Below are 22,281 nucleotides of genomic sequence, written 5' to 3'. Positions count from 1 at the left end.
CGATGTGTGCTACTTTGGCATGTAGACGTTCCCTCGCAGCGCCTATTTCGATGTGGTGCCGCGCAACGTCGAAGTTGAACATCGACGTTGCCAGCCCTGGAGGACGTGTAGACGTTACTCATCGAAATAGCCTATAAATAGCCTAATAAGGTATTTCGATGTAGGCTTCACGTGTAGACGTAGCCTTTGTGGCTTATAGGATGGTTGGTGTTAAAACTGCTGAGGTAGGGGCCAGTACGTCTGCTGCTGCTGTGGCCTCAAGACCATCCATCATGATAGCTGTATATACTATAAATGTAATGAGCAGAGAGTGGCATGATCATCTTCAGTGTACTTTGTCTGTCTTCTTGCTAAAGAGAATGTTCCCTTCTAAGGGGAGGTCCTCCTCTGGTGTAACCAGTGCGCTCATCTCATGACCACCAATGAGCAGAATGTTGTGTCCTCTGCATCTGATGATGCCTGTGCTAATGACCAGGCCTTCCACTCATCAGATATTGTCTGAAATTGAGGCTGTCTCGGAATGTACAGTATGGTAGTTCACAATCCTGAAGAATAAACTGACTGAAGAGAAGTTCTTTGTATCAACAGGTCCAGCCTCTTTATCTGAAGAGGTGGATTTTAGGTGATGGAGACTGCTAAGTTCAGGGGCTGCCCAGACTACCAGCTACTTTGGGTGATAAAGTAAGTATTGCGCTCTCTCAATCTCTCTCTCTCTCTCTCTCTTTCTCTCTCTCCTTTAATACATCCTTAGTTAGGTCCAAGATGACTTTATTCATGTATAAAGCCATCTTGACAGAAGCCGCCTTGTGGAGGATGGTGAGTCAACATTCCTCCAATGGAATTTGGAAGGTGCTATCGTTCTAAGCAGGCTTGGTATTGCCTGTGATTGTCAGGCAGAGTGGGAAAGACTGGCAATACCATCTTATCTGGGAATGAAAATAAAGTCATAGAGAATTCTGACAGTGCCAGCTGCTCCAGCCTTATCTCTTGATATTCTGCCAGAGCTTCCTCTCTAAACAGCAGAGGCTGAGGTTGGTATTTGAAGTATGATCCTGGAGCCCAGTAGTAAGGCTCTCATATGGCCTTATGGAAATATATAGGGTTGTAAGAGTAGGGATGTGGATTGTATATAGGTACAGTACTCCCTTGGAGCCAATAGGCACCCCAGAAGTCCTGTCAGTGCTAGATTCTAATAAGAAAGCCCTTGTTGGAATGAGTTTACCATCTATTGTTCTGTCTCTGAGTAAGATTCCTCTGATTGGAGAACTGGAAACATTAGTGTTACTTGCATGAGGCACTTGGTGTGCCTGGAAGTGAGACAGCATCCCGATATCATAGGTGTGTTGGAGGTGGGTTTGGGGAATGGATGGTGTTTCAGTGCCCCATACTAACAATGGTTCCATAAGGATCAATGACTCTGTCTCTAGGTAGGTGGTCAGGACATCTAGTAGGGTACATCTCAGATGAGCTGGAGGAGAACTGGCTGGAGTCTAAGGTTTCAGGACTGATGGTGCAGGATTAAGCATGCCATATGGTACTGCGAGCATAGATGAAGTGCACTGCTTACTCCTTTGCAGAACCAGAAGCTGCTGGCACTATCAAAGCCTACCCAATCTCACTATGAGTTCTAGGTGAGCCTCACATGGGGTGCAAAGCCTCACTCAAACCTGAGAGAAGGAGTGAAGCTGCTCTTCTGTTTGAGGACCTATGAACAGACTTCTCTGTTCTCTTGTGCTTCTTCCCTTTGTCATGCTCCACTTTTAGCTTGGTGGGACATTCTTCCAGTGCCAGTTGGGCAGTGCTCAGCGATTCAGGTGAAGAGTGGGAAACAGGATGACCCTGGATCTGACCTAGATCTCATAGTTAGTTCTGTAAAGTGTTGGTAGACCTGGAACTCTTCAACCTGCCTGGTACTAGCCCACACTCAGACAGAATGTACGATTCCCTGAAGCAGTTAGGCTGGGTACTGTGGAGGTAGGTCAGAAGGTGATCTGGGGATAGGCAAGGCAGGTTTGAAGCTTGCCAAGCTAGCATAGAGGAGACACAGGGTGGGGAAAATAACTTCCCAACTCTACTAACTACACTAGATATACGCTAATTAACTATGTAAATATAAAAAATAAAATGACTATTTACAAATATTTATGACTAAAACATCAAGCAACAGAAGAGAATACATGTGGATTCTATCCCAGACTATGGGCAGTAGAAGACAAACGGAATAAGTGTGTTCACCCACACCTCTGTGAGACACACACTTAAAAAAGAGAAAGAGTGCACTCAAACGTCACTAAATACACATAAAATCTTAACTCCTCTCCTTTACAAAACAGAATTTTCAGACAGTCTCTGCTTACACAATATTTTCACAATGTCCCTCTTCTTTGTATGGTCAGTGCAGATTATATGAACAGAATAAACAAAGGAAAAGTGGCCTTCATCTTTATGAAAACAGAAGTGAAGAGGGAGTATGCACACAATGCAAATGTTATCTGCCTACTATAATTCAATATTATTATATTTTCAGTAGGGGAAATTCAATTCCAAATTTTCAATACTGTATTCTTACTTTGAGTGCCCAGACTGGAAGTCAAAGCAGTGCAGGTGCTCAGAATCTCTGAAAATTAAGACTTATTCATATTCTTAAAAGTCTTTATCTCAAATCATTGCACATTCACTGGGGACTCCAGAGAACCTGAATTTCCAGTTCAAACGCTGACCTGTATATAAATCCATTCTCATATGGCATGTACATGTATCATATACTTGTGTCCTGAATAGGTAAGGAAATATGTGGCAGCCTCTGCTGGTGAATGTGTACATATGAAAACCAAGTTTGAACAAGATATTAAAACTGTGGGGCCTATTCTTGTTCTGAAAAACTGGGAGTGTTAAACACCACCCTATTATTACTTATGTTCTCGTAATTGGCTGAGGGACAGAAGCAGCAGGGCTGAAACATCCCTCTCCAAAGGTCTGCTCAAGCTATTAAATTAGTGCAATAAATTGTCAATCTTCATCTGGTTTGCAAACCAACTTTGTAGCTTCATTTTGGTATGATTAATCATGAACGTTTTAATTCTTCAACAAAAATAACAGGCATGAATATACACATGAACTCTAATGCCTCCTGAAGGCCAGAGCCCTAGCTGAAATCAGGACTGAAAGGAATTTTGTAGCATACCCAGTATTACCTCATCAAGTGTGCCTCCTTCAGGAACTCACTCTTTTCATAGTCTGTCGCACCCTTCTTCAAAGTCTATACAACACAAGGCCAACACAAGTAGTTAGCACAATTAGATTGCTGTCAGAGTCCTCTATGTAACATTTATGTAAGAAAAAATTGTATGGGCTGCTCTCCTCTTCTAACACACACACACACACACACACACACATACTTTTCTAATTCTATATTTCCTGTAGGGCCTACAATGTAATAGGCACTTTCTAAACCAAAGTAGGCAACTGTGTCCTCCTCCTACTCTGAGGAGCTCACAGTATAAGGACAGATTAGCAAACCGACAGCAGGGGATGAGGAAAGGAGGTAATACCCGAAGCTAAGAGAAGATGACTCTAGTTGTGCAATGTGGTGTTACTCATGTTTTAAGAGAGGTGCTGTTTGTTTTCAGCTTTCCCTTTCTGCTGCTGTACAACAGGCTCTTGACAAAGATAAAGCGACATGGTCTGTTCTAACCCATGCTGCTGTACCTTCCCACTCCCCGGTTCTTGTCTGGAATTATGGTAAAAAAGGAGGGATATTAGATCAAGTCACATTCCTTTGGTAGTGGGGTACATCTACGCTGCCACTGAGAGGCATGCCTCTGAGTCTGGACAGGCAGACTGGCACTAGTGTGGATGATGCAGCATGGGCAGAGGCTCAGGCTAGCCATCTGAGTACCTGTCCAGGGAACTCAGGCGATTAGCCTGAGCTCTGAGCCATGGCCATTTTTTTGCTTACTACCTGGGCAGCGTTGGTGTGTCCGTCTATCCCAGCTAGGAGGCACACCCTCCTCCAGCTGCAGAGTAGCCGTGCCATGGGTCACCCAACGAGTTAGTCTCGCATTCAAAGATTTGGCAGCAAATGCAGATCTGATCTAGTTGAGTCACTGGAGGAGCGTAATCCAGGATTTAAGTTAAAATGTGGAACAACTCAGATGCAAAAAGGCCCAAGGTTTGATAGAACCACACTTTGTGAGGGGAACTCAGCCCTTAGTGATTTGTCATGAGTCAGTCAGTGGCAGGGACAGAAATGGAATGAATCCACCTTTCTTGACTCTCATCCCATTGGCCTAACCACAAACCCAAGTTTGTCCATATAGACAATGCTGCTTTAGGGAGTTACACAGCTGAAATTACCTTCACTGCCACTTTATATTCCCCACTTTCAGCTCCTGTGATATCTACTGCAGTCCCTTCATATACCTCTCCAAAGGCTCCACTGCCCAGCAGGTTATGCAAATTCAGTCTGTTCCGAGGAAAGGCTGGCAAGGATTCAATCTCAGCCTGAGTGGGGACAGTGCTACAAAACAGGGTGGCTTGTTGTAGCTTTAAAAATAAATACTCATTAAAATAAATATATGGTTGAAGAATACTCTCAAAATTTTGCCTTAAACAACTTTGGCATAATTTGTCTCATGCACAGCTTACAAAAGACTTAACTGATGCACGTGATTTTTGCAAATCCTTTGCAGAGGAAGGAATTACAGCCATTGTGTACCTATGGCCATATTTATAAACGCCACAGAGCACAAGATGCTGAGCTTGCCTGGACCAGTATTCCACCAAGTCCTAAGAGGAGCAGCTCAGTCACTCGCTCTTTTGAAAACCTGGCCCTTACTGAGCTTCCTAGATGGAAGCTCTTTTAAGTGTTTTAAAAACCTGCTGCCAGTTGTGGGCCCTGAGTCACTTTCTCTGGTCAGCAAAGAATCTCTAAGTGCTGCACACCCACAGTTCCCACCAACTTCATTCCAGGTTTTCCGTGCTCAGTATCTTGTGAAAATTCGGCTCAAGGAGGTCAGCTAATTTTTCTGCTTTGGAAGTTCCTTTTGCACGTCACAGACAAATACCTTACAGCATAGCAGGCATTAGACAATCCCACGGCATCAGCCAGTCCCCTAAGTTGATCTAATTCTTTATCTTCCCTGACAAGCACTATCTGCCCAGTCTGGGCAGACTTTCTGAACTTCAGTCTTCTGTGCCAGACTGGAAGGGAGAAGCAGAATGTGAGAGATTTTACTTTGAAAAATTTCCTTTTATACATGTAAGTTGAATAAGTACATTTGTTTTGCCTCTATGTCAGAAACTCTTTTCAGCCCCTTTCCCACATTTGGGTTTATACATATGAGCATCAGTGAAATATCTGACATAACCACTAACCATACCAGTGTGAGCTCACAGTGCAAGAATCCAATTGCAACTCCAATGTTCTTCTGCTCTCTCTGCAAAAAACTAAAATCAATACAATGAAAAGCTTGAGAGCAGTAGTGGGTTGTACCCCAGCACTGTGAGCATAATCAGTACTCTCTGGTGACCCCAAACATGAGCCTTCCAAAGTCCTTTCTAGCCCCAGGTCATTACTAGCAGCACCTAGCAAAGACCCATGTTTGTCCTGTGCTAAGTGTTAGAATCAGCAGGGACAAAAGCCATTAATCATGCTCGAGTGATATCTTGGCACCTCACAAGACCTAGTTCTAACATATCAGTCAGTCCTTCCCTTAAATTTCAGCTTTGTTTCAATATATTGTGGTCCAGCAGACCAACAACTCTCATTAAACTTCTTAATCGCATACCAAAAACAAACAGTGCAATCACAATTAAGATGAATGTAATCACGCCAGTCACAATGGCTATAGCAATGGTTGCCTCTCGGGGGGGTGTTGAGTCTGTTAAAAAAAAAAAGAAGAGTAGTTCACTGGAAATGCAAGGTGTGTGAGCATCCTTGAGCTAAGCAACTGTTAGAACTCCTGCTCCATGACATTCCTCTAAGATCCCAGTGTTGTAGGGAAAAGCACAGAACCATTGAACGGTTAGGGATGAGATATTCAAAAGCCTCAATGTGAACATAAGAGTCTGCTCCCATTGAAATCAACGGTAAAACTCTCACTGATGTCAATGGGAGCAGAATTAATTACATGCTTAACTCCTTTGAATCCCAACCTTACTATTAGATATACCACAGCATCTCCAGACAGGATGAAAAGCATATCCAACCCAGCAGCAACAAATGCAAATAGAGTTCAGCCCAGTGTTTCTTTGAAAAGAAAGTTAGCACTAGTGCTTCCAGCTGGGAATTTTCACAGAAACATCACTAGAAAACACCACTGACACATTTTACTATGAATGTGCCACAACATCTTCATACAAATAGTGATCTCTGATTATAAATCATAGGCATTCCCCTGAATAAAAGTGATTTGTGTTTGTGATCTATCCTTTCAATGCTATCTGATTAGCAAACAAAAAATACAGCAAGTACCTTTAACCAATACTATAGCACTACTGATGCCACTGTATTCACCCAGTCCCAGCATATTTGCAGCTGCTGCTCGAAAGTGGTAAGTTCCTTCTAAGTCCTTGGCCTTCCATGTGCATATATTCGTGCAAGAGCCGTTGTAAACCACCTCCCAAGAAGGCTTCATTTTGCTTGTGTTATGGGACCCCTTCCTACCGAGCACAGAGCAAAACAGAGATAGATCAGCTATTTGTGAAGTTTGTGTTATTTACAAACTTCTGCTGTACATCATTTCCACAATATGGTCTACATGCAAACTCTCTTCTCACACATGCTCTGCACTAAGTACCTTTCCATTCATGTGGGATGGGCTATGGAAACCACAATGATCTTAACATGTAATTCCAGGAATGCACAAGAAGACACACCTCTTTAGTCTGGCATATAAAATGAAACTCCAGCATGTTTTAGACACATAAGGCAAGGGTATCCTTTCTACTGTTTTAACACACACCTCCCAGCCAGGATCTCAAAACAATGTTATTTGATTTTAGCCAAAACTCTCCATTTATTCTGGTAGAGGTTTCAGTTGTCTCAGGCCTGGAGCAGTTCAGTTTTCCATGTGTCAGGTTTCACAACCTAATACAAAAATCATGTCATTGGCAGGGAAGTTACAATCTTTTAGCTAGCCAGTTTCCCACTATATCTGCTGGCTGCTAGATATATTGCTTCCTTTTTAAGATGCTTTGAGCGGATCACTCATTGCAAATTCAGAGCAGATTATACACCAACTGAAGAAGGAACATACATTGGATCTGCAGGGCATGTCTGAATTGTTATTTTATGTAACATGATACAGCTATATTTCATGTGAACTGACCTTGTACCGTCATTGTACAATAGTAACAGAGAGGGAGCCGTGCTAGTCTATATACTATCAAAACAAAAAGCAGTCAAGTAGCACTTTAAAGACTAGCAAAATAATTTATTAGGTGTACAGTTTGCATTCCAACAAACCTTACACCACACTTTGAAGCAGCACAACAAAACAGAAACTTGTAGTCCCAAAAGCCACATAGAAGCTAAATGTATGTGTTATTGGACTATTCAAGTTCCTGACAGGATTCTCTGCGAATCAGTAGTTATCATCAAAATTACTCTTCAAGTATTTTCATTAGTACTGATCAGCCGGGTTCCTATTTACCTAACTTTGGACACTTTGCAAACTGCAATGGAAAACATTGATTTTCCCCATGGTTCAACATCAAATCCGCATAGGAGAAATAAATTTCACAAAACTGATGAAAAAATCAAAGGTGAATGATGGATTGATTATGGGCTTTGTAATCATGAGAACACAAGGTCTGGAACTGTGCAGAACCCTTCCATGGGATAAGGGCCCTCATGCCCTCTGCACCTTGAACTCCCACACATGGGTCAGGTGCGATCTGGCCTTTAGCAGATCAGAATGATCAAGTGTCATGGTCTATCAGTTATTGTGCACTGTTCAGTACTGGCGGCTACTTGCAGAACTGTGGTGGAAGCTTACACCACCAGGAAAGTATGCCTGGGTGAAAGCTTTTGCAGCTGAAGAATGCCAAGCTCTGACAGTGCTGTCAATCTTTCATTACTCAAAGCACTAAACTAACTTAGGAAAAAAAAACACACTGGCTACAGTTACACTAGAGAGTTTGCCGACAAAATCCTGGTTTTATTGACAAAACTGGTGGAAAGTCCACACACGAAATGCATTTTGTCGACAGTTTGTCAACAAAACTTAGCACTTCTGCTGGCAGCTTTCTGCCTCTCATCCATGAGGCATAACGCAGCTGTTGACAGATTCTATTGAGATTCAAAAGAGCTGTGTAGATGCTCTGGGGGGTGCCTTCCCTAAACAGACAGGGAATCCAGAATAATGGACAGCCCTGTCTGCTGTGCTTCCTGGTGCCTGCTTTGTCAAGAGAGCAGCTGGGTAGTCCAGCCGCTCTGTTGACAGAGTAGAGCGCTCTCCTGATTTGCTTTTGTTTGGGGCCGCACTCTGTCAACAGAAGTTTTGTTGGGAACTCTCTTCCAACAGTGACTTCTGTAGACTGGTCACTGTAGTGTAACTGTAGCCACTGAGTTTTATTTTTTGATTCTTACCCTAACCCCCAATCTACACAACTGTATGGAATTATTTCAGCAGAAGAAACCCCTTTGATATAATGCAATGGATTAATCTTCAGGAGATTCAATACCAGTATTGGATTTCTTCTCTGGAATTGGAAGAACCATAGACAACTCTTTGTACAGAAAAAATTCTAAGCCACACATTTAGAAAAATATCTTAAGCTGTACCGTTACGAAATGTCCTAGACCATACAGTTTGGCTACTTCTACACTACAGAGATCTGTTGACAGTAGTTACTGGCAGAAGATAGCTTCTGGCAAAACTTCTGTTGACAGATCACGCCCACACACACAAGTGGATCAAAAAAGCAATCTATTCTGTCAACAGAGAGCGGCCAGACTGCCCAGCCACTCTGCAGAGCAGCCAGCCAGAAGCTCAGCAAACAGGGCTGCGAGTTGACCCGGAAGCCCCGTCTGTCAACAGAGGGCCCCGGAGAATCTACACAGCTTTTTTGTACCCAAAAGGCATTATTCCTCATCATGGAGAGGCAGAAGGCTGTCGACAGAAGTGGCAAGTTTTGTTGACAGACTTTTGATAAAACACATTTTTGGATAGACGCTCCATGAGTTTTGTCGATAAAAGTCTGGTTTAGTAGACAAAACTCTCTAGTGTAGACCTGGCCTTAGAGGCTATCCTAAGCTGTACAGTCTGATCCCAGAACTGGCCTGAATTTTAGCTACTGCTGTGTCAAGGCCTATGAATATAGACAAGTTCACTAAAACTAATCATTTTCAAATGGATTGATTCAAGGAGTTCCCAGTAATCTGGAACATTTATTGCTCTTGTCTGGCACTATTTAATATTTCCACCCACCCCAATTCATCTGGATAATGAAGCATTTAAAGTTAAATTAGTGATGAACATGCATTAAATGATTCAGAGGTTTGATTTAGAAAAGCATTCAAAACTTCATCTAATTAACCAGTTTATCCTAAGAGATCCATGTCTCTGGGAAATGACCTGAAAATCTTGTTAGAACTAGTTCTCTGATAAGATTTCCAGAACTTTTGGGTTTTGTCTGAGTTTATCAGAGTCAGAAACATTGGGGGGATAGCTTTTCCTAAGGCATTTCCTAAGCCTCATTGAGCTGACTAAGGACAAGGACGTATGTGAGCCATTAATTATCTTCAAAAACTAATAGAAGATGGGAGAGATTCCAGAGGACTGAAAGAGAGCAAATTTAGTGACTGTCTATATAAAGTGAACTAAGTACAGGGAATTACAGACCAGTCAGCTTAACTTTAGTACCAGTAAAATAATGGAACAAATAATCTGGCAACCAATTTGCAAACATTTAAATGATAAGGTGATAAGTAAGAGGCAACATGGATTTATCAAGAACTAACTGTGGCAGAGCAATCTTATAGCTGTCTTTGACAGAGTAACTAGCCTCTTGGATGGTGGGGGAAGCCGTAGATCAGGTATACCTGGACATTATTAAGGTTTTTGAAACTATTTTACATGACAGTCTCAAAACAAACTAAAGAAATACAACCTAGATGGAGGTAGTCTGACACAGGTGCATAACTGTGTGCATAACTGTACCAGAGAGTAGTTATCAGTGGCTCACAATCAAACTGGAAGGGCATATCAAGTAGGGTCCCACAGGGATCAGTCCTTGGTGCAATTCTGTTCAATACTTTCAACAATGATTTAGACAATGCCATAGAAAATATATTATAAAAGTTTACAGATGATACCGAACTGGTAGGGGTCTGCATTTGGAAGATAGCATTAAAATTTAAAACTACCTAGACTAATTGGAGAAAATATCTGAAGCAAATAGGATGAAATTTAATAAAGACAAACGCAAAATACTCCACTTGGGAAGGAATAATCAATTGTACACATACAACATAGAAAATAACTGCCTCAAAAGTAACTCTGCACAAATGGATCTGGGGGTCACAAACCAAATATAAATTCACAGTATAACTCTGTTGCAAAAAAAAGGAAACATTATTCTGAAATAGTAACAGAAGTGTTATAAGCAATACATGAAAAATAATTCTTCCTCTCCACACTGATAGGACCTCAGGTGAACTATTGTGGCCAGTTCTGGATGCTACTTTTCAGGAAAGATGTGGACAAACAGAGAAGATCCAGAGAAGATCAACTAAAATGATTAAAGATCCAGAAAACGTGACCTGTGAGGAAAGATTGAAAAACTGGATTTGCCTAGTCTGGAGAAGAGAAAACTGACAAGGGGACATGATAGCAGTTTTTAAGTACATAAAAGCTTGTTACAAGGAGGAGGGCGAAAAATTATTCTCATTGACATCCAAAGATAGAACAAGAAGCAATGGGCTTAAATTGCAGCAAGGGAGGTTTAGCGTGGACATTAGGAAAAATTTCCTAACTGCCAGGATAGTTACATACTAAAAATAATTATCTGGGGAGGCTATGGAACTTCAATCAGTGGAGGTTTTTATGAGCAGTTTAAACAAAACCCAGTCACGAAATGTCTAGTTATTATATAGTCCCTTTGAATGCAGGGGACTGATCTAGATGACTTCTCAAGGTTCCTTCCTGTCCTACACTTCTATGATTCTATAATTTCATTACTACCTTCAGCTACACAAGGAAGACTTAGCCATAAGGATGACTGAAAGCTCCTTGGGGCTTTGGTCTAAATTTTCAAAACTGATTTTGAATGTTCTGAGGCATTTCAATTTTTTGAAGCCTGACACACCTGGTGGGGGGGGCAGGAATTTCTATAATAAACTAAGCACCAGTGCCTCTGAAAATCAGACCCCTTTAACCTGTGTCAAATTGAGTACTCATAAACTGAAGAACCTAACATTTTTAGTCACTTTGGAAAATTTACCCCATTGCATTTGTGAGGTCCTCGATTCTCTTCATCAACTCCTCAGCATACCTCTTTTATTAATAAGCACAGATGAAGAATAAGCTGAAAGCAAGAATTCCCACAAATCATGTGGATGATTTTCCTTCCCATCTTGCTTACAAACAAGACATGCAGGGGCACAGGAATACAATTTCAAAACAAAGGAAATCAAATACTTAGAAATTTCTAAAGCCTCTTCAGTTCAATTGGTCTTTTGGTCCAACATTTAGGCTCATTATTATTTAACTTGAACCTATTCCCTACTTAGTTACTGCCAAACATTTTGCTGGACACCCCTACACAAATGAGTCATTATCATTTGCTAGCAAGAGATTCTGATTCATTTACCTGCTTTCTAAAATGTGGTAGGTGAGGTTACTTCCGTTGTCTTCAGCTTTTTCCCACTGTATGGAATTTATATTCTCCCCTGCTATTTTGGGGATTCCTGGTTTACTTGGAACTCCAGCTGTTGTGCAAAGGGAGAAAAATGTAGAATTCTTAAAACTCAGCATATTACTACATACATACCCTATAGTGAGGAAAAAAATCCCAAGATTAAGAGCTAGAAGGTCACAGAGTAAACCTCAGACATGTACTTGGATGCTGAGACATATGAAGGAACTGGAGACTCGCAGTGTCTGAGCTAAAAGGCTACTCATGGAAAATGAATCCATGGACATTTATGCATGACAGGAAACTTGGAAAGGTTCATTCACACACATGTAAACTTCAGCCTGGATTCTTGTCACATTAAAATATTTCATTTTCACTCTCTCCTTCCCCATCCCCCACCTCCCACCTCTGAAATAGTGTTCCATTTTTATTTTTGGCAAATACCTTTTTTGTGACTTCTTTTTTTTAGCATCCACACAGAGGGAAATCAGTGATTCTTATAAGAAGAATATTATCTGGCAAAGCATATGGGATATGTTTACTTGCATGCTTAGACGAGCGTTAATCTAGGATCACATGATTTTAAGAGCTTACCTTTAGTTTTAAAGCTTCCTGGGAGTGAGGTACTCTTTGCTCCAGTTATGTAAATGACTGCTACTCGCACAAAGTAGTTAGTGTCAGGACGAATACCCATGAGATGACATTTGTACAAGGGACCTTCTGTACAGGTGATGTTTGCAGGACAAAACCAGCTATTTTTTGCTTGCCACTAGAAAAAATAAAATATCATATGAGTCAATATTCTGTGAGGGCTTGATCCAAAGCCCATTGCAATCAACTGTCTTTATATCAACTTCAGCGGCCTTGCTACGGAGCCCTTAAAGAAGTGTGTACACAAACATGAGTACTGGGAGGCTATTGAGACTGTGGGAGCACAAATGACAAAGCCTCTTCCTACAGACCAAGCCCACCCAGAAATTTGCTGTTATTCTTCTGAGACCTATGAGGCCTGGAAATCATGTGGGACAACAGAGCGGGTGGCAGCAGCAAAGGTGTGCAAAAGCAACAGAGACCTTACGCAGCCTTCCTGTGTTTGGCCGGTACCTTTGGCTCAATGTGAGCTCTGCTTGCCTTACTGATCCTAAGTGAAACCATGTGATTATGATCAGCTCCATTAGGACATTCACGCAATGCAATAGCACCTGTGGCATTTTCTAATGCCTGTGTCTCAGAGGTTAAAACCAAAGTTGACATATATACTGCCACCTCTGTGGCATTTAGTTTATGGTGTATGCTGCAGGACTGATTTGTTTCCCCCAAAATAGTTTCTCTCTAAATCTGCCTCTTGTAGGAGAGGTCAATAAAATGCAAAAACCTGTTTCTTTCTAACCATGGCATGCACTGGAATGTAAGGGGCTACTCCTTCCCCCGGAGGTTCTGTTTGACTCAACTAAAACCCCCTGGAATTTCTGCAGAATATCTGCTGCAGTGGCAGCTCTCCCTTGTGCCTGGCCAGTATTCTCTTCATTTTACCCCTTGTTGGAGCACTAGTACTGCCATTGACATTATAGTGCCTGAATTACCCAGGTGGACATCTTGCATCCTTCCCAAGCACTCCACTCTCTACAAGGCTGTGCACAATCTGACCATTAAATGTGAGAAGAAAAGAGTATTTTTGTTACCTTCTGCAATTCAAACCAGAAGCTGGTTATGTTGCCATGCAAAGGAGACCTCCATTCTAACTGGCAGCTGTTGTTTTTGGCAATTATGTTAACTGGCACAGGTGGCGTCTCAAATGTTGCTGCAAATACAGGGGCACTCTCAGAAAACCAATTCTTTTCTGGATGAAAAGCTAGAACCTAACAGGAGAAACGATGAAACACAGGGTCTCAAGCTACTCTGAAAACTGCATTTGATTTGTAACAGAGAGGAAGCCGTGCTAGTCTATACACTATCAAAACAAAAAGCAGTCAAGTAGCACTTTAAAGACTAGCAAATGCTGATTGTTATGGCAAGTGAATGTTCCCTTCAGTCATTGGAGTACCTCAGAACATTATTCAGCTGCTTTTTAACAAAGTTAAGACTCAAGAAAGATTAAGACTATGTAAGGTCTGAATCCAAACATTCTGGACCTTCCCACTAGAGCTATGGGGACCATGAGACAGAACTCTTCTTGGCCTCAAGGTGTGTCCAACAGGGTCTTCTCAGCTCCTCAATTAGTCTTTCCCACAGAATTGCTTCCTTCGTAGTCTTTCCTTGTGTGACAAGCATTTATGCAATCCTTTGGGCAGTGTTTTGAAACCTACTGAGTCCTTCTCCCTACATTTATAATCACCAATTACAATAGCATCCTCTCTCTCCAGGTAGGTCTCCTTTCTCTCTCTGCGGACTGCCTGGACAGTGTCATGAATAGTGTCACACTTCAATGGAGTTCAAGGACCCATTTTACCAAGATGTTAAGGACCCTTCCCTGCACTTCTCTCTCCAGAGCACATCCTAATTTGGGATAAGTTTTTCTCCTAAAGTTCACCAAACAGCACTTTGCTTATCTTCCCCCATTCATGGATTGTGGTGAAGCCTAGGTGGAAATAGGCTTCTGAATGCCTAGAGTGAGGCAGAAGAGTGCATGACAAGGGCATGCACACAGGCACCGCGGCACTTTCCAGTTTAGCACATACAACATTAGGCAGGAGTTGCATGTATCTCAGTGGAATCTAAATGCCAGACATATCTAAGCTTGAAGTTCAGGTGCCTAAGTACATCGGTCAATCCAAATCAAACAGCTTTTTGGGAGAACGGAAAATTTCCATTTTTTCACACAAGGAGAAATGGATGAAGTTTGATTTATCTTCCTCAAAGCCCTGGGACTGAGACAATTCTGCCAATGGTCTGAACTCTCGTTTACAAAATTCAAGCATGCTCATGGTTTACAAAACAGTGGTCTGGTCACTTTTTGCTTAATAACCGTATCTTACTTTCAGGCTTCTTGAGTAGACAAAGTCAGTTTTAACTATACCTTGAAGACATTATTTGTTCCACCATTGAGGCTGTTAATAGACCAGGCAAGTGTTCTGTTTGGAAATTCACTTTTTCTCAAAGGAGTTGCAGGAACTGGGGGTAAAAAGTTGACAGTAATTTGATAGCGGACAGAGTCTATGGGTCCGTTTGGCTGTGAAGGTTCACTCCAGGATATATTAACGGTGTTATCAGACAGAACCAGTGTCTCAATGAGGTTAACTGCTCCTGGCACTGCAACACAAAGCAAAACAAAAATCTTGTAGATTTTGTGGGCAAAGTGAGTGTTGTTTTCAGAGAATTCAAGACGTATCAGTATAGAAAGCTTTAAATATATTCATAAGCATGTGACATATGATCCATTTTAAATAGTTACCCTCTAACCCTACAAACCATACATATTAAATCCAAATACAGAACTAATTCAAAATTTATGTGTCACTCATGATAATTGTGAGAAAACCAGAGTCTACCCATTTGTACCAAAAATGAGCAAATGGAAAGAGCAAACTGAGAGAAAATTACAGCTGCTAAACATTATTTTCTGTTATTTGGGCTTTCCTAAGGAAATACACTAAGCAGAATTGTTTAAATTAAACACACTGCTTTGCTGATTATGGATCCAGGTCAGTTGGTCATTACATGAGCATTTTCAAAAACCAAAATCCTCTTCTGATATTTACTGATAAGCTTTGAACTGCTGTAGGGCATGTCTATACTTTTTCAGCAGGAAAAAATTATAGACAGAGAACTAGAAGGTAAAATGTCAGTATTAGGTTTTTAATGAGTTAGAGTCCAAAACACACCAGAGTTAAAGGGAGGTGCTTGTTTATTTAGTGTTCATATGTATTTTCCTCTAAAGTAATGCTTTGGCTGCAAGGTCATATATCAGTCATCTGAATTTGCCTGGGTTGCATTGGCAAGGAAAACACTTTTCCTGCTAAGCAACATGTGGAGTAAGAGTGACACTCTGTGGCAAGACCAAACCATTTTTACCCTCATTTCCTTCGATTCTTTCCCTGTAGGGAAGTAAAAGTCGATTCAAGCTTCATTCATTTTGACATAGAACCAAAGGGAAGATAGAGAGGCTCCACAAAAGTTTTGATGTGCTGTTAAATAAGCTAGGAACGTGAAGAAGCTTTGACAGCAGCTGATCTGATTCTAAGATTTAATTGCACTCAGAAAACTCAGGGAACAAAACCCAGGAAACATACACATTCTGACAGAAGTGTGGGAGTTAGTTTCTTGGGGGCAAAAGTCTTAATAGTTCACACACACGAAATTACTGTGAAATGCTAACAAAGCCAAAAAGAATCACTGCAACTGCTTAACTACACCTCTCTCTCTTCTTAGGAAGTCAACAAGTCAGAGCATTAGGGAATATGGATCACTCCCCCGTGGACTCAAAACTTTCACAGGTTTATATTTAAGGCTTTGATTTTTCAGGGTTTATTAATTTAATTTTTCAAGATATTTTTACCATTTTTTAGTTTTATGTGGATGCCCTGAAAGTGAGAGTTTTCAGGACATTCTCTTTGTAAAAATCACCGCGAGTGATGTATATTATATACACTAGTCATTACAGTAGAATATATTAATATGAGTAATCTCTTTGTAATGTTCCATAATGCACTTTAACACAGCGTATTGTATCACTACATTAAAGCACTTAAATGAATCTTTAGTGCTTACCAACTCTATCCAGACCAAGTAATTTGCAACATGCTAGTGCACTTTAGAAATTACATACCCTTAGTTCATTGTATTGCTTTACAAAGACAAGACCTTAGATGCAAGAAACCACTTCCAGTGTTTTTTCAGTGTCTATTGGATAACCCTGATTTTTTTGTTTTTTGTTATTGCTATATCAGGGTGACAAGTATCAGAGGGGGTAGCCATGTCAGTCTGTATCCACAAAACCAACAAGACGTCCGGTGGCACCTTACAGACTAACAGATATTTTGGAGCATAAGCTTTCGCAGGCAAAACCTGCTTCATCAGATGCAATGTCAGATTGTATCTGACGAAGCGGGTCTTTGCCCATAAAAGCTGATGCTCCAAAATATCTATTAGTCTATAAGGTGCCACCAGACTTCTAGCTGTTTTTATATCAGGGTTTTTTACTGCTGTTTATTGGTTAAAACTGAAATTCAGAAGCTCTCAATATTGTTAGGCCTACAGGTTTTTGCACAGGTCTGAGCAGATTAGGTTTTGAGCAGATACTTGCAAACTCTCTCATAAATGACACATTATTAAAGAAAAAAGGCCTGATTCTGCTTTTGGTTACATTGGTATAATTCAGACACAACTTTAGCTGAAGTCAAGAGAGTTACATTTTCCTAAGTGAGAATAGGTTTAGGCCCAAAAGTCAGCATACAGCCTAAAACTCACCTCCATAAAGAGTTGTGCCAATGGTCTCTTCTCCCAATGGTGGCTGCTCAGAAGAATCTGAATAATAGTTTTTCACAGCAGCTTGTATCACATAACTTGAAAATGGCTGTAGGCCTTCAATAAGTGCTGTATTTTCCTGAAGTTCCTGTAGTTAGGAGGCAGAATCATAGGCAAATACTTTTAGAAAATGAAGTACTGTAACAAGCCTCCACAATGAAATGGGTACAGATGCTCCAACTACACAGAAAAGAAAGTAAAATATCACAGTGATTTTTCCAAAAAGTAAATTTAGTGATAGTGCCAGATTGACCACATTAGAATGTTAACATCTCTGACAGATCAGGCACAACACAGGTCCTGCAACTGATCGATGCACTTGCATCCTGATTTTGGTGGGTCACTTCAAGGAACGAACAAGGCTACATCTGCCTTTTGTGCCACTTTAATTGACAACAGTTAAGTCAGTTAACTAGTCCCAAGTGAAATGACATCTTTTGTGATACAGGAACCTACCCATGAGAAAAGGGACTGAGACTCATAACTCATTTCATGTAAAGTACCAAGGAATCATCAAAATGTGTCATTTTATGCACATATTAAGGACTTCTTCCATCCCAGGAAGTGTTTTGTCATTTTCATGGTATTAGAAAGATTTGATGTAAGGATCTTATCCAGCCCCCATCATAGCAAAGGAAAATCTTTTCATTGATTGCAGAAGCCCCTGGCCCAAGAGCAAGGTACAACAATTACACTACAAAACCTTACTATTCAGTCACTGTCAAGGAGATTGGAAATGGCAACTGCCAAAATAATTATAAAAAAAAAAAAAAGGTAAGTGCAAAAGGATATCAATTTCCTATGGAAAACAAAGCTACAACAAGAATACCAAACAAACAGGTCTCAATGGTTATTTCACTAGATCAGTAATAGCCAGAACATGCTTTTTGAGCAGTAGCAATGGAAGAGTCCCTTCAAAAAAGCATTATCAAGGAAATGTTCAGAAAGTAGACTGTCAGAGAGCCATCTTGCGTACAAATAAGTTACAGAAAGCCAAGTCAGTTACCATTTATGGCACAAAGAGTCAAACAGTAAAGCTGGCATGGTTTTATGGAGTGGGAAATTAATATATAGTCATGTCTATTGTTGGAAAATCTGCCAAATGCAAAGTTTCAGAACATAATATCAAATACTTGGAAGTGTCACGGAATCACCTTTTCAGAAATGATGCCATGCAAATTTGTGTTCCAAAATAGTCTTACCATGACTGTACAATGTTGGCCAGACAAACAGAGAGCTGAGATACTGCCATCATTCGTAACTTTGCTGTAGTACACCAGGTATGTTGGAGTAGGGTAGGTTATGTCAGTGCAGGGAAATTGTGTTTTGACAGATGGTAAGCTTACTGTTAAACTTGTGTTTGTAATATTAAGGATAGTAGGTTTGTCAGCATTTGAAACTAATGTCAGGCATCGTTTATCTGGAAGAGATGGAGAGAATATATTACAAAGTATAACAGCTACATGGAGACACTAGATTTTAGATGTGATCCTACTGTCTTTGGTAACAGTATAACTAGCAAATTAACTGGTTTCATAAAGAGGTAAAGAAAAAAGACTGTATTTAATAGTTTGGGTTAATTTTTTGTAGTCAGTGAAAATATAATTTAGGTATTTAGGTACATTGTTGAGCTCTGTCCAAATACGGGCCCACAGTAGATTTGGGTGAACTCTGGTATTTGAATCGGGATATTTATATGAGCAATGGGCCCAAAGTGTTTGACGAAAGAGAATATGATCCCAAGAAAGAAGAGCTGTTGTGTTAGAACAAAAAGCAGTCAAGTAGCACTTTAAAGACTAGCAAAATGGTTTATTAGGTGAGCTTTCGTGGGACAGGCCCACTTCTTCAGACCATAGCCAGACCAGCTGTTCTGGTCTGGCTATGGTCTGAAGAAGTGGGCCTGTCCCACGAAAGCTCACCTAATAAACCATTTTGCTAGTCTTTAAAGTGCTACTTGACTGCTTTTTGTTTTGATAGTGTATAGACTAGCACGGCTTCCTCTCTGTTACTGTTGTGTTAGGGTTACAGTCAGCCTTCAAAATACCTGTGTTATTTTACTGAAGCTTTGACCTGATGTAACAGAAATAAAATATCATCAGGTGAAGTAAATAATTGACTACGTCAGACACGCCATCAGGCCTTAGATAAGGTACAATAACTGCCAATGACTTCACTTGTTTATTAAAGGGTATGTACAAAGTAAACCCTTCAAGGGTTCTTTGCTAATAACCTTCCGACCAAGCTGGAATGAACCAATATAGATTAATGCACCCTGGATCAGCCCTGTGGTAAACATCTTGCTCAAATGCTTATTATTGCTTGGAGGTAGCATATTGCTTATTATTTAGCTTTTTCAGTCATTTAGAGCAATTGTAGCCTTTGGGTATAGTAAAGGAATTCATGCTCAATTAGTGTCACAGCAAACCCTGTATCAATAATAATACTTTTAAAAGGCACCTATACACATTTGAAAATCTGGCCCTTAGTTACTATTTTGACAAGTGCTGCATTGATAGATTAGACTTGTCACAGCAGAAGAAGAGCTTCAGGACAAAGTCTAATTTTCATTTCCAGTGATGTTTTCTCACACAAACTTTTCTCATCCTTCTGCTTTCTCACAGCATTCACACTCCCTAATTAAAATAATTAAGCATTGGTACAGGCTGGGGACTGACTGGCTACGTACTTCTGCAGCAAAAAAGGACCTGGGGATCACAGCGGATGAGAAGCTGGATATGAGACAATGTTGTGCCTTGTAGCCAAGAAGGCATATTGTGGTGCATTAGGAGGAGCATTTACAGAAGATCTCGAGGAGTTGTATTTCCTCTCTGTTCAGCACTGGTAAGGTCACATCCAGAGTCTTGTGCCCAGTTCTGGGCCCGCCAGTACAGAACGGATGTGGATGCATTGGAGAGGCTCCAGCTGAGGGCAATGAAAACGATCGAGGGGTTGGAGCACATGACCTATGAGGAGAGGCTGAGGGATTTGGGCTTATTCAGTTTGCAGACGAGAAGACTGAGGGGTGATTTGATAGCAGCCGTCAATGTCCTGAAGGGAGCTCTAAAGAGGATGGAGAGAGGCTCTTCTCACCAGTGACAGAAGGGAAATCAAGGAGCAGTGGAAGGGTGACCAAACAGCCCTAGGTTAAATACGGGACACTCTCTGGGGGCAAAGGGGTGTTCCAGCCAAAACGGGACAGAGGGTCATCCTGAGTCAGGCAGTGGGGTGACCCTGCTGGGTGGGGGGCTGCTCCCTGCCTGTAGGGGGCAGCTGTGGCCCCCATCTGCCCCTTGCCTGGGGGTGCAGGGAACGAGCTGCAGGCCCACAGATGATCTCTCTTGCCAGTGCTCTTCCCAGCTCCCCAGGGCCATGGGGAGTTGGGAAAGGGACAGCAGCCTGCTGGTGCTCCTGCCAGTTACCCCAGACCCCTTCTGGCACCCACAGTGTAGGACTGTCCCACCTAAAACAGGATGGATGCTCATCCTATACCGTGTAGGCAGGTCCCAATGTGGCAGGGTAGCCTAGTAGCTAGGTCCCTGTGGTGCCTAGGGGCCCAAGGTGTCAGACTTCAGCCCACTTACTCCAGGCTGTAATGTCAGTTTGGGGCACGGCCCTGTGAGTCTAGCTTTCCTCTCCTTAGGGGGAAGGTTCTCTGGGATTCTCCCCCTTTTAGCCTCGGGGAGTTTCTTTTTGTTGCACTGTAAATCACCTCTATCCGAACGACCCACAAGTTCCAAATTCTTTTTGAAGGTTTATTGTCCACTAGTCATAGCCCACATTCATGGGTGGTATGTAGCATCTCTGTTCATGATGTACTCTGACACAATATAACATGCAGTCAGTTCTCAGCTTCCATTCTACCTTCTATGATTGGTCCCAAATTACAATTGATTGTACTGCCCTACCTATCTACATTATTTTTCTCTGAAATCCATCTGCAGTTGGCTGGTAAATTTTAAATCAACACTTCCAGAATAATTTATAACCCAAATACATTATTTTAAAAAGAGATGTTAACATTTTAAAAATGCATTACCTGGATAGGGCTGCATGGCTGTGCTGTAGGCTAAGATTTGCACCTGTCCCTGCGCTCTTTCCTGAAAGAAGGGGGTTTTGCTTTCCTTATTGGCTTGATGAATTGTTGTATAGTCCTTTGTCACAATACTCCAGTATATAAACTGTCTGTCAACAGTCAAACTACCAATGGTCACGTCTGTTGAAAAATATGACAGAGTTAAGTTTCAAAATAAAATTAAGGGGCTGATTTTCAAAGGCAAATGTGCAGGTCGATATCCAGTCCCACTGCGAGTTAAAGTGAGGTGAATCTTAAACTCACACATGAGCCTTTGGAAAGATCCTCCTGGAAAAAAAAAAAAAGACTTCTGACATTTTCTGACATGTCTCAGAAAGGTGAAACATTTCCCTCTTTAAAGACTATACATTTGACATTTTCTCTTCTTAACCAATTATTATGGTTAAGATCAATTACAGAAAGTGTAGTTCAATAATAATAAACACTGGTAACCATATAACACAAAACTGTAGCTCATCATTCACCATGAATGGAATCCTTCCCTTACGGAAGAGACAATCCCTTGTTTCCAAGACGAGATCTTAAAAACCAGCACCTGCTCTGGACGGTAGGAAAACTACAGATCCCACATAGACTCTTTTGTAATAGGACAGTTTTCTGTGTGGTGACAGTTTCTAGGACCAGGATGAAAACAGAGCCTGGATTACCATCATAAGAATGATCAGTGTATGAGTCATGCTATAAATAGACTTTTAGTTCATGAAGCACCTTCACCACATTCCTGCCATTCCACTGATGATGAGCAGGGAAATACTGAGCCCAGTCTTACACTTTGGCATCTCTCATTGGTTGTGGGAAGTAGCTATCTTGTCAAGAAACATATTTCTAATATTAAGCCCACTCTATGTAATATGACGCTGTGG

The 22,281-nt window shown here is 41.2% G+C and overlaps 1 protein-coding gene across 1 annotated transcript in view; it reads right to left on the bottom strand.

The window, feature by feature from the left end:
- ROS1 (ROS proto-oncogene 1, receptor tyrosine kinase) overlaps positions 1-22,281 on the bottom strand; it is a 97,433-nt gene that overhangs the window by 20,155 nt on the left and 54,997 nt on the right. Inside the window, 13 exon segments of the mRNA XM_074989117.1 lie at positions 3,195-3,259; positions 4,357-4,519; positions 5,067-5,290; positions 5,382-5,438; positions 5,725-5,882; positions 6,476-6,663; positions 11,818-11,935; positions 12,457-12,631; positions 13,545-13,721; positions 14,879-15,111; positions 17,269-17,413; positions 18,528-18,745; positions 21,362-21,538. Of these exon segments, the coding sequence (XP_074845218.1) occupies positions 3,195-3,259; positions 4,357-4,519; positions 5,067-5,290; positions 5,382-5,438; positions 5,725-5,882; positions 6,476-6,663; positions 11,818-11,935; positions 12,457-12,631; positions 13,545-13,721; positions 14,879-15,111; positions 17,269-17,413; positions 18,528-18,745; positions 21,362-21,538 (2,098 nt within the window).

Source organism: Carettochelys insculpta, chromosome 3 (genome assembly GCF_033958435.1).
Source record: "Carettochelys insculpta isolate YL-2023 chromosome 3, ASM3395843v1, whole genome shotgun sequence".
Taxonomy (NCBI): domain Eukaryota; kingdom Metazoa; phylum Chordata; order Testudines; family Carettochelyidae; genus Carettochelys; species Carettochelys insculpta.
Note: the sequence above shows the minus strand (reverse complement) of the source record. Positions and strands in the feature narration are given on the sequence as shown.